At 36.4% G+C, this 13,658-nt stretch overlaps 1 protein-coding gene across 1 annotated transcript in view; it reads right to left on the bottom strand.

The window, feature by feature from the left end:
* Window positions 1-235: 235 nt before the first annotated feature.
* The window catches only part of SLC30A9 (solute carrier family 30 member 9), an 81,118-nt gene continuing 67,695 nt past the window's right edge, over window positions 236-13,658 (bottom strand). The window contains exons 16-18 of the mRNA XM_029946480.1: window positions 11,588-11,717; window positions 9,408-9,521; window positions 236-1,683 (exon numbers count right to left, since the gene is read on the bottom strand). Coding sequence (XP_029802340.1) covers window positions 1,639-1,683; window positions 9,408-9,521; window positions 11,588-11,717 — 289 coding nt within the window. The 3' untranslated portion in view covers window positions 236-1,638. The remainder of the gene's footprint in view (window positions 1,684-9,407; window positions 9,522-11,587; window positions 11,718-13,658) is intronic.

Raw genomic sequence — 13,658 nt, forward strand, 5'->3', positions numbered from 1 at the left:
AGTGAAGTATAATGAGTGAAACACAGTTTAAAAAAAAGGAGTGAAGAATGTGAAACCATAAGAACCAGAATCAAGTTGTGTGTGTATATGTAACAATTTTATATCTTCAAAAATAAAACTGGAATGTTATTTCACTTAAAATGTGCAACACGCAAAATGCTCTATAAAGGTAAAAAAATGTACACCAACGTGAATTTTCGTGATTTTCTAGTAATGACACTTTTGGATCAAAAAATTACCATTACAAACCCTTTAATCAAATGTTTATTTTTGTTTCCAGCATTACAATCTGCTGTGATTCATAAATTTCAATCTAAGTAAGGTTTTAGCCACTGACCTCCCACGAGTAGGTCCTTAGGTCAAGCACCCACTCACCCAGCAGAGAGCCACCCAGCTACAACTCTTCATGGACAGTGCTCACCACCGCCCTGAACAATTTAAAGTGCATGTGAGTTACTCTGATGAGTGGAAACACAGCTGTAGTTTTGCACTAAATTTTCCATTACTGAATTGTATGTTTTTCACCTTGGTACTTTTTGATCACTAGAAAGCTACTTACTTACATGATGTTTGAACCATATATTATGATAAATGCCCATTTATAACTGTAAGAAACTCATGTTACACACTATTGACTATGATGTACAAAATCATGGCCACAAGTTTCCACATAAGAGATTTACCTCTCTTTCTCTTAAAGCAGGAAATATCTTACAGTTCAGATTTATATGAGTAGTGCCTTTTAAAATAAATTAAAAATAAAATGCTGTCTTGTCTGTAAAATTATAAATATTTCTAGTCCATATTACAGAATGTTAAAATGCGTACAAATGCATTATCCCCTAGTAAATACACATCATGGCACTGAAGCCAGTTAAACAAACAAACAAACAAAAACCAGCCATCAAACTGGCCTATGGAAACATCCAGGGTTATTTTGTATCTCCTACTAAGAAAGGAAAAAAAAAAAGCAAAGGAGAGATAAGAAATGTTACAAAATGGCAACTACTACACCCTAAAAGCATGGACTGAAATGTCTTCCTTCAATTCAGTAACAAAGCCGTTTTGGAATGAACATTTATGGATAAGCAGAAGGGGAGAGTGTTCCTCTTGATGCTCGGGGCAGAATTATGTAGAAACGATTTCCACATCTGTAAGGAAAAACCGAGTGACTACTAAATTAGGCGAGAATGTTCACGATCGGCAGGTTATCTGGCCGATAATGGAGTGACACATTCAAAGGGACAAAATTAAAACTCCTAATCCTATGGGTGGTGCTCATTTTTACCAGTGTGAAGAAAGGAAACAGGATTGCAAGATACAATACACCCTGACAGGGTAAAATGAAAAATTATGAACAATTTAAGAAACTAATATAAAATATTCTCTACTGAAACACAAAAACATGATTTCCAAATTGATTCAACTTGTAATAGGTCCCTTAGACGTAGGAAGTAGTATTCGTTCTGTAGATTGCTGAACTGCCCCTCACATTAAATATTTCCTCCATCTTAAAAAAACAAAAAACAAAAACCGGCTTCTGAATGTTCTGAATGGCACTGACTCCTTCAGGACGGGAGAGCAGGCTCGACGAACTTGTTTCCAAGGCTTTCCTCCAAGTGATTCATTCCATCAAATCTATAGAATCTCCAAATCTACATGTCGAACTTCAGGATTTCGTTTCTGGAAGGAAAAATCACCACCGCATTATTCACAGCAAAACTGAGTTTTGTTTCCTTTTATTCCGTTAGACCACTGAAGCCACTGACATTTGGTCAAACGACTTTACTGTAGCATATTAGCAAGATGAAAATCAATAGATGAACATTACACACTATATAAACAATACGGAAAGCAGCCCATCTCCATTGACTGTGTTCACATGTTCATTGATGCATTAATGGATGAAGAATCCAGTATGTGCCAGGCACTGGAAAGCACTATAAATATGCTCATCTGTGGTGAAAAGAAAATCACCATAAAACAATAAAAATCAGAAGGAATAAACTGACACTCATTTATTTTCTGTATTTTAGCAATACCCCATATAGTCTTGCGGCAGGCACTGTGCTCAATAGCAGAGCTATGACTCTTAATAAGACTGTTCCTGACCTTGAGGAACTCAGTTTAGCTGGTGAGACCAGTGCATCAATAACCACCTACAAGTGAAAGCATTGTAGCTAATAAAAATAACAGGTAACATTTAATAAGCAGTCACTCTTACGTCAAGTACCATGCTAACTAAGTAAGGGGCTTCATGTGCACGTGTGTGTTTTAAAATCCTCATGATTACTCAATTATTTCCATTTCACATATAGGAAAACTGAACTTTGAAGAAATTAACTAACCTGCATACCTTACGAGCCTACTAAGCGATGAAGCCAGTATAGGTTCCGGACCTCAAGCCCCTAGAACTATCACAATGTCCTGGAATGCCAGCTCTGGGAACAAAACCGTCAAATCTATTACTGTAACACATGAGACTGAATAGGACTTCGCCGAGACTATCTAAACAAGGCCTGAAAGTAGTGAGTTTTCCAGACAGATGATGAAGAGAATCTAGACAGAGGAAATGGCACGAGCAAAGTCAGCTGGAGAAGGGTGTACTGGCCATAAAGTACAGTTTGCCACAAAAAAGGGGCAGAGTAAGTAATGAGGCTGGAAAGGCAGGCAGAAACCAGGTTGTGAAAAATTTTACATGCCGGCATAAGGAACTTCAACAACAGAAAATATCTTTATTACATTCCTATTCTATGCCAAGCGCTGAAGGATACAGTGATGAACAGGAAACAAAACAGTACGTGCCTTCAGGGATCGTCTGTCTAGTGAGGAAATACAGGCTGAGTAGCAGGCGCTTCGAGTCATCTGCCACTTAAAGAGCAAGCTAAAGGTCTTGGGTTGTAGCTTTATGGGTACAAAAAGGAAAGACCCCTAAATCTGGGGGGGAATTAAAAGTGTAATGAAATGTAATATAATGACATTATGAGAAGGGAGGACAGAAAGAATGTATAAAACTAACTGTATAACTAGTCCACATCTACCAAAAAGGAAATAAAAAAACGTGGACATCAGGAGAAGCAGTTTAAGACTCTCCTACAGAAATATGGCAGTCAATAGAAAAGAAGTACTAAAAATGGTTACCTCTAGCAGGACTGAAGGTCAGGCAGGTGACGCTTCTGTTTATAAGTTTTTCAGCTCTGTTTGACTTTATAAACTTTGTGTATTATTTGATAAAAATTGTAAAAGTAGGGGTGCCTGACTGACTTAGTTGAAAGAGCATGCGACTCTTGATCTCGGGGTTGTGAGTTTGAGCCCGATGTTGGGTGTAGAGATGATTAAATATTAAATCAATCAATCAACATGAGGGAAAAGCTCTTCTAAGTGATTCTGATAATCAGGATTAATAATTCCTAACTTAAAAAATAATATCCTAGGAACATTTGCATATTACTCAAAGGAATTCAATTATAAAGGCAAAAATCTGCTGTAATACTGGAGTTTAGCCCTAGCTAGAACATTTTACTGAGTGTGCACTGGGACTTTTCTTACAATATAGGTACACCTGAGGGCATGTTCCTCTTGAATACCAATGCAAGAGGAGCCTGGGGAACCCCAAACGTGGAGGTACACTTTTGTTCTCAATGTTCTCTTTACCTTAAACTATTTGCTCCTTTCCAGAATTCCTTAAATTCAATACAGAATAAACAAAGATTTCCTCTAACAGAAATGAAACTGAATTTTATTTTTCTCCTTTCAATCCACCCTAACCCATCCCAATATGACTTTTAAAAGTTTAGGTATTAATGGGAAGTTTGAAATTATTCTGTCTAAAAAGCCATTATATAACAAATGTGTACCAGAAAAATCTAATCTCAAGAAAAAGAAACTGGGGCACCAGTTGGTTAAGTGTCCGACTTCAGCTCAGGTCATGAACTCATGGTTCGTGGGTTCGGGCCCTACATCAGCGGACAGCTCAGAGCTTGGAGCCTGCTTCAGATTCTTTGACTCCCTCTCTCTCTCTATGCCTCCCCAGCTTGTGCCTTCTCTCTCTCTTTCAAAAATAAATAAATAAATTTAGAAAAAAGAAAAATAAACTAAAAATTTGATGTACTCTTTTAAAATCAAGTTTTTAGACAGAAAATGATCAAATTCCTAAACGTAATGGGCCAAATACAAAGAAGACACACACAATATATTAAATGAATAAATTTAAAATATAGGATTAATACCCTTAAATTTTACTTTTTCGTGCCAAACAAGATATCATGTACACAGCAGAAACTGAATAGTTAAACAGAACTGAAATCAGTAATTGGTGTTCAACTTGTAATTTTTCATTCATTTATACAACAAATACTTATTATTATGTCCCAGGCACTATTCAACTTGAATCAGAACATTTTACGTAGCACAAATTTATTTCAACACTCATATTTTAGAGAGATAAAAATCAAATAGTGTAATTTATTTCACAATGTTGCAGACTCAAGAAAATGCTATAGGAGGAAGCAGTTTAAGAAGCAAAAGACAGAGTAAAGGGCAGAGCATTTAACTGGAATACTACTTATTAGGGATTTGCAAATACGATGGCATCTTCCCCCTGAATTAATTTCCCAAAGAGTTACTGCTTCCCAAACATAAAAAACTTCATAGAGGGACAGAAGACTGAAATATAGAGGTAAAGAAAAAAATTTTAGTTAACAGTTCAAAGAACTTCAAATCATTTCACATTTATAATATGTGGTTAGCTTCTATAATATATATTAACTCCTCTAATTTTTAATGTATTTACATAGAATTATGCAGGTTGTAATGGCACGTGGGTGGCTCAATCAGTCAGTTGAAAGTTCGACTCTAGATTTCAGCTCAGGTCATGATCCCAGGTCACAGGATCGAGCCTTGTGTCAGGCTCCACACTGAATGCAGAGCCTGCTTAGGATTCTCTCTCTCTTTCCCTCTGCCCCTCCCCTGCTTGTGCACTCTCTCTCACTAAAATGAAAAATAAAATAAAATAAAAAGAACTATGCAGGTTATAGATTTTAGCCAAAAATACTATCTATTCTAAAAATTATCAGGTCAATGGCATTACTCAGAGATGGCAAGACTGCTGAATTTTACCAATGAGTGTGACTTTCCAAAGTAATTTAATAATTATTAAAATTTAAAATTAGAAAGCAACCATGCTTAGATACTAAAAAAAAAGGGACTATGCCCAAGTTTTAGTTTTGAAAAGATGATCAGCTTATTTTCATAACAAGAAAAGAGAATTACATTTATGCCCTCTCCTGGTTTAGTGCCTCAATTATGAAGAACTTTATGTCTTATTACCTTAGTCAGAGAGATTTCTAACCTGAAAGTATGGGTTAAACTTTGCTTCCTGGTTTGAAATACTTACAAAATTCAGAAACACATGAGTTAGTTCAATCCGTTAAAGATTTAATAGCTTCTAATTAAAACACAAAGCTAAACAAAAACAATAAATTTATCTAATGGTGATAAGAGTAAATATAGTTAAGAATGACCAACTTGCTAATTATTCTTAAATCTGGCTTCTGACTTATTGTTTCTATTAAAGAGTAAGGCTAAAATAAAGGTTTGTTCTAAAAGCCCATTATTTTATCTTTCCCAGGGAAATTTTCAAAACAGACAGAATGGAAAAGCAAAGTTTATTCAGTCTCATGCCATCCTGCACATAAATAATCTTGCATTATATGGAAAAGTGATTTTCAAAGTGTGGTCCAAGGTCCTGAAACCTTTTCAAGGGGAACTCCAAGGTCAAAACTATTCTCATGAGAATAACACTGTTATTCGCTTTCACTCTGCTGGTATTTCCTCTGATGACATAAAAGCCACGGTAGATAAAATCGATGCATCTGTGCACAGTGCAAGGCAACTGGCCTCCAACTGTACTGAGAGTCACTGTGTTCTTTACTGTCAGACACATAATGAAGAAAGAAAAAAAAAAAGCCAGTTTCTCTTTAAAATGTCCTTCATGGGGATGCCTGGGTGGCTCAGTCGGTTAAGCATCCGGCTTCGGCTCAGGTCATGATCTCACAGTTCGTGGGTTCGAGCCCCGCATCGGGCTCTGTGCTGACAGCTAGCTAAGAGCCGGGAGCCTGTCTTCAGATCCTGTGACTCCTTCTCTCTCTGACCCTCCCCTGCTCACGCTCTCTCTCAAAAATAAATAAAAACATTTAAAAAATTTAAAATAACAAAAAAGTAAAAAATAAAATGTCCTTCATGAAGTAGTAAAAACATAGGTTAAAGGTTAATTAAACCTCAATGCCTGAGTACACTTTTTAAAATACCATGTAACAAAATGGGAAGTATTCTTAGGCCTTTCTGCTCCACATGAAGGTCTGAGGTCACAGGAGAGGTCCCCTGGGACTGCTTGAGTTAAAGAGCTGAATCACGCTGGTTTACCACCAGGTAGGGGTGCCTGGGTGGCTCCGCTGGTGCATCAAGCAACTCATGAGCTCAGGGCTCCAAGTTCAAGCCCTACACGGAGGGTGGAGCCTACTTAACAACAACAACAAAAAGTGAGCTCATCTAAATAAATGCCATTTTTACTTGAAAGAAAAACTGGACAAACCATGGTTATTCAAAATTGGGTATTTGGCAGGGATCTTCTTAAAAAATGAACAAAACGAATCTGTTAACTTCAAGGAAAACAACAGTATTTGTTGCTAATGGTAAAATGCAAGCTTTCAAATGAAAATTAGAATGCTGAAAAACTCCTATCTACCACCTTGACTCTGACAGCTTCCCAATACCTAGAAATGTGTCACCATTTGAAAAATATACATAAATTCAGCGAATCAGTATTTTCCAAATAGCCACTTCGTAACATTCTGGAATTGTGCATGGGTTAAAAGATCATCCAGAGTACAAAGACAGACCAAGAGATCCTAACAGTGTATTGTAGATAATTAATCATACCCAAAGAGAGGTCTGGCCTTTGCCCTTGGCTACTGGGAGGTGATCTTGAGGCCCTTGGATGTCCTGGCTGATAATTTTGTCTTTATCTTTGGCCACACAATATCTGCTATATATACAGACAGAAGTGGAGACTAAACATGTCAGCTCTTCTTTGGAGTGACTAGAGGTGAAAGGCTGGCCACTCAAGCAGTCCATTATGGAGCCCCAGTATGATCTCTGGATACCAAGACTCAGTTAAGGCTCCCTAATACTCTGCAAACTGTCACACATCGTTGCCAGGAAAGTAACAATGTCCATGACTCCATGTGGAGGGGACGACAGAAACTGTGTTTAGCACTCTGTTCTATGCACGTCTTCCCTTGGCTAATTTTAATCTTTCCTTTCATTGTAATAAACCATAATCATGAGTATAATAGCATTTAGTGAATTCTGTGAGTCCTCTCTGTGAATTATCAAACCTAGGCTGATAGAGGAATCCCTTGAACTTTGCAACTGGTCTCAGAAAGGAGGCTTATCTTGTGAACTGTGCCCCCTAACTTCACAAACAGTATGTGAAAAGTTCAATATGGTTTCAGATTCCGAATTGCAACTAAGCTTTAAGAGGCTACCAGTTGTCAGGTATGGGTTTAACATCAAACAAGAATATCACAACTATCTGCAAAGTCTACAAGAATACTTATAAGAATTACTCCCTTTTCTTCATATTCTTCAGCCAAAACAATGTATGTCAACAGAATGAATGCAGAAGTGGATATGGGAACCTAGTTGTCTTAGATTTTTGCAAAAATATGAAATGATATCACTCTTCTATTTTATTTTAGAAACTATAGTTATTTTTCATTAAAATGTTATTTAAACATTTTTCTTGTTTACTTATTTTTGAGAGAGAGAATGTGAGCAGGGGAGGAGCAGATAGAGAGGGAGACACAGAATCCGAAACAGGCTCCATGCTCTGAGCTGTCAGCACAGAGCCCAACACAGGGTTGGAACCCATGAACTGAGAGATGATGACCTGAACCGAAGCTGGAGGCTTCACTGACTGAGCCACCCAGGGTAACACTTAACAACCAAAAATGTTATTTATATTAACATGTAATATTTTATTACTAAATGAATAAATATTTTTTAAATTCTCAGTTTTGGGGCGACTGGGTGGCTCAGTTGGTTAAGCCTCCAACTTTGGCTCAGGTCAGATCTCACATTCGTGGGTTCGAGTCCCACATCAGGCTCTGTGCTGACAACTAGCTGAGAGACTGGAGCCTGCTTCTGGTTCTGTGTCTCCTTCTCTCTCTGCCCCTCCCCCTCTCATGCTCTGTCTCTCCCTGTCAAAATTTATTTATCAAAATTTATTTATCAAAAATAAATAAAACATTTAAAAAAATTTAATTCTCAGTTTTAATTTATGATTTGGCAAATATCAATAAATATAATTTGAATAAATTAAACCTCTTTGGGTCCTCAATAATTTTTAAGAATATAAAGAATCCTAGGACTAAAATAATTGAGAACTGCTCCTCTACAAGCTTGAAAATCATGCTGCATAAACAAAATTGTATTACTTGAAGTGCTTCTATTAATCTGATAGAGCCTAAAAGAAAAGATAGTAAGTCATGAGAGAAATTCTTCCCTTCAAAGTTTTTTCTTTTTACGAGAGCCAGCGTGCACACACACGTGCACACACACTTACGCAGGCCCACGGCCGGCACGGGGCCACACGTGGGGCTCTACCTCATGACCCTGAGATGGTGATTTGAGCCAAATCAAGAGTTGGATGCTTAGCTGACTGACCCACCCAGGCGCCCCTTATTTCCCTTCAATTTTTAACAAAACTAAAGAATGGGCAACACCAGCTGAAGAAAAGCATTCCCCTCAACAAGCGATGTGTGTCAAAGATCATTTATAAGTTTTATTTATTACGAAAACTTGAACTCAAGAGCCAACTAAAGGCAATTTGAGAACACTGAGAGATGTTTAAAGATAGTCTTAGGAGGTAATACTTCAGTAAAAAACCAATAGGTTGTAATGATCTCCAACTGAACAGAAGCAAAAAGAAAATATAAAATGACAGATGGAGTAAAACAAAGATTTATGCATATGCTCAAGGACACATTCTATTTTTTCAGGCTTTTGAACAGAATCTAAAGCTTCCCTTCTACCTTTCTCCAGAAACTTTCAAAATGTTTTTTGTTTTAAAACAAAAGATCTTTGACTATTTTGGAAACTAAGCAAGCAATACAGAAACACAATTTGGAACTGAACGACAAAGGTTCAAATTCCAATCCCCTACTTCCTTGGGTAAATTACTCGACTTCTCTAACTCAGTAATTTTTCTTGGTCACAACTGCCGGTCACACACCACGGGGCTACTGAGAAGGCAGACGTGTGCGCGTGACGTACTCAGCAGTGTCCGACACAACAGAAGTGCTCAAACAACAGCTGGCACTGTTAGTATTACGAATACATCTTACTTTCAGTTCCTTCTCAAGTCTATCCACTTCAGCTCCTAAAGTATCAATAATATTTTCTCCATGTTTAAGCATAAAGGTCTCTAGTTCTTCAGGAGTTTTCACTTCTTGAATTTCCTGTAAAGAAAACGAAAGCAGGAAAACATAACTTAAAAAAATTCACAGTAGTACACTGATGATTTCTTTAAAAAACTGTACCACCATTAAGTTTGATGAAAATGAAAAACTTTCACACCACAAGCGATGGATGACCTAGTTCTGAAAAGAACTAATTCAACATAAAATTGAGTATAGCACTTCACAGAGGTAGCTTAACAAAATTAGTGGGAAAAAGAACAGACTATTCAATAAATAGTGCCAGGGCAATTATTTTTCTATAGGGAAAAAATATTAAATCCCCACCTCAGATCATTAAACAAACAAATAATTCTAAGTGAATTAAAAAATGAAGGGTAGAAAACATAACAAAATATATTTAGGAAAAAAATATTTTTATGATACCGAGAAAAGGATTTCTCAAGCAAGATAATAAAAAGCCTAGAGAAAAAAAATAATAAATTTAACATAAAAATTTTAAAATGCATTAAACCTTCTGTACAACAACAAAGAGAAACGGTAAATCACAAACTAGTACATACAACGAAGGAAGGATTCATGTCGAGCATATTAAAAATAAAATGTTTATAAATCTGCCAGAAGAACAGAAATTAACTAAATAAACAAGTAAGTAGAGGAAATCCCAATGGTTAATAAATTTCAATGCTTACTAACCTCATTACTATTACCAGGGGGAAAATAAATTATAATTAATATAAATTGTAATTCTCATATTTATCATAATGACAATTTAAAAACTGTCAATACGATACAACCCAGTAAGAATGCAAAGCAACAGAAGCTCTTGATGTACTAACGATGGAAGTTAAACTGACACACTTTGCACAATTTGCCAGCACCTGGAGAAGCTGAAGGTAAGTTTACTCAACAGCCCATCTATTTTAAATCTAGCTGGACATGACTCTAGGGAAATTCCTGCATATGTGAGTAAGGAAATGTATGAGAAGGCCACTGTGGACAGAAATGTCCATCAAGTGGAGACTGGATGAGTAAATTACAGCAGATTCATTCAAGAGTACTATATAGCAATTAAAATAAATTAACTAGAGGTATATATATACTAATATGGAAGAATCTCACAACCATGCTGTTAAATGTAGAGGAAATCAGAGAGTATGATACCATTTATATCAATTTTTAAATATCCAAAATGCTGCTATATACTATGTTAAAAATAGGTTGAAAAGTATAAAAACTGAATGGAAATGACAGTACTAAATTCAAAATAATTCTTAGTTCGAGGGATGGAGGACAGAGAACGGGATCTAAAAGGAGAAAAACAGGGCTTCACCTGTTTTATAACAAGTTCTTTCTTTTTTTAAATTCTAAGCAAATACAGTAAAATAAAATGTCAAGATCTGACAAAGGCAAGTGGTCCATGATCTTTGCACTGTTCATATTATCCTCTGTAAATTCTCTTTTAAATTTAATTCTTAAAAAAAAAAAAAAGCATGGGTTCTGGAGTCATAGAGATCTAAATTCATATTGGACTCCATACAGGGGCTCTGCAATTTTAGGCAAGTTAATTAATCTTTCTGTGCCTCAATGTGCCTATGTGTAAGATTGAAAATATTATTTCTTTACCTCACAGCACTGTTGAGAGTAAATCAGACAACATATATAAAATGCCTGGAATGTAACAAGCACTTGAAAAGTAAGTTTGCTATTCTGCTCTCTGACCCAATCTACCTATAGTAAATAAAAGGGTTTCATCAAATTTTGAAACACTAAGAAGTTGAAAGCTGAAGTGACTTTAAGATCTGTAAAAGGGGCGCCTGGGGGGCTCAGTCAGTTAAGCCTCCGATTTCAGCTCAGGTCAGATCTCACGTTCGTGGGTTCAAGCCCCGTGTCAGGCTCTGTGCTGACAGCTAGCTCAGAGCCTGGAGCCTGCTTCCAGTTCTGTGTCTCCCCTCTCTGCTCCTCCCCCTCTCATGCTCTGTCTCTCTCTGTATCAAAAATAAATAAAACATTTAAAAAAAATCTGTAAAAGTTTTATTTTATTTACTTAAACAGTTAATTTTTATAACCCGTGGCTATATAAGAAAACAATAAATACATAAACTTACCTGTAGCATTTGGTCAAAATCTTGTTTTTCTAAATATGATCTTGTAACAACTCGTCCATCAAAATCTACTTCTGCCTTAAATCTTACTTTCCCTAATCCCAGATCTGTGGCTTTAACATCATGAATTGCCCTGCAATCAATAAAAATGCATACAAATTTATACACACACACACACACACACACACACACACACACACACATATATTTTAATAGCACAAAGGACAGAATTCTTCTCCCATCAGTGATGAAAATGGACCAAGATGCTTTCAGAGTGTTCACCATCAAGTGCCATATACAATATCCAAAAAAATGTCCACTTAGCTATTTTTTCATCATGCCATACAAAGATGCAAATCTTATAAATATATTATTATAGTTTGTATATACATGAATTACATAGTTTATGGATTAAAAAATCAACTCAATTGCTTTTCTACCATGTTATTTCATCTCATAATCTTTTTTCTCTTTTTCAAAAGCTTCTTTAACAGTCTTCATACAACTGTAAAGTACTATCAGAACAAGGTTAATAACAACTACCTCCTGGGATTGAGATGGGGAATAATGAACCAGCACATACATAAAATGTTTACTACGGTAGCAACTGCACGGCAGGCATTTAATGAATGAAATTTACTTTATGGATTATAAGACAGTGACTTGCCTAAGGTAATCCAGCTAGTCAACAGGAGAGACAGGACTCCCCATCAGATCTTCAGGTACTCAAACCTGGTGGTCTTTCCATTTTATACCATTTTGCCTTCCAGAAAGGGAAGCAGAAGTTATAACTGCTTTTCATCCCTTCTTGCCTGCCCTAACCCTAAGGAATCCATCTTCCCTAGAAAACTACTGAGAAAGTCTTTTCTTTCAACTGTAACCACTATTAACATCTTTTCTTTACAGGATATATAAAACCAAAAAACACTGAATCCTGGGGATAGACAGAGCTACTGGGAAAACAAACTTAAATGAGACTCCAAATACTCTTCAAATATCTGACTCTAATTTCTGAGTGACCCTGAGAAAATTACTAAATACTGAGTCTAAAATAGTTTAGCCATAGAAATAAAGAAGTATATTTATCAGCTAGGATGAAAATAAGAATTATTTAATATTTATAAAGTTATATATGCCCAAAATGAAACAAAACTTGTCCAGATTGGGAAGAAACTATGTAATTTATTTTTTAAAAAACATATAATTCAGTCTTAATATGTTTAAAAATTTCATTATTTGCTTAATACTAAATTGTAGCTAATAAAAATATTCAGATATACTTTTTCCTTATGTTCTTATACAGAACTAACTATGGATAGAAAAGTGTTTGTGATCAGCAGCTTCTCTACTATGGCTCCAGATACTCCCCACAGTCTGTACTCAAGGCCTTGGGCAATCCTCTCTCCTTGAATGTGGGCCAGACTTGTCCTAACCAAGGAAACATGGCAAAGTGGGGAGCTATCATTTCTAAGACTGGATGACGAATCTGTGACTTTATCTTGTCCACACTTACTCAGTATCTACTGCCTTCCCATGTTGCATACTGTGATGAAGCAGGTGGCCATGCCGGAGAGGCCCACGTGGTAAGGAACTAAGTCCTGTCACCAATTACATGTGCAGGCATAGAAGACCCTTCCCCAGGAGATGACTCTAGTCCCAACCAACGAGGCTCACAAAAACCAAAGTGCAGGACCCAGGCAAACCATGCCCAGGCCCAGATTCCTGACCCACACAAAGGGGGAGGTCACTCACTTGTTTTACTGATTCAGATGTACAGGTCATTCTTAAAAGAGTTAAAGATTCTGGTTATAAACAGGAGAAAAATACATTCTTTTGAAGTTTAACATACACACGCAGCTAGCAGAAAATTGGGATTTTAAAGGTTTGTTCCTTCCATATCACTGAAACTACAATACTGCTGAGTTTCACTAAAAATACTTAGAACTCTATATATCTTCTGATTATCTTCCTAAGTCTTCAGTTCTTCACTTTTTTTTTTTTTAAAGTGAACTTTACACTCAGTGTGGGGCTTGAACTCGTGACTTCAAGAGTCGCATGCTCTATGAACTGAGCC

Source organism: Suricata suricatta, chromosome 1, assembly GCF_006229205.1.
Source record: "Suricata suricatta isolate VVHF042 chromosome 1, meerkat_22Aug2017_6uvM2_HiC, whole genome shotgun sequence".
NCBI classification, from domain to species: domain Eukaryota; kingdom Metazoa; phylum Chordata; class Mammalia; order Carnivora; family Herpestidae; genus Suricata; species Suricata suricatta.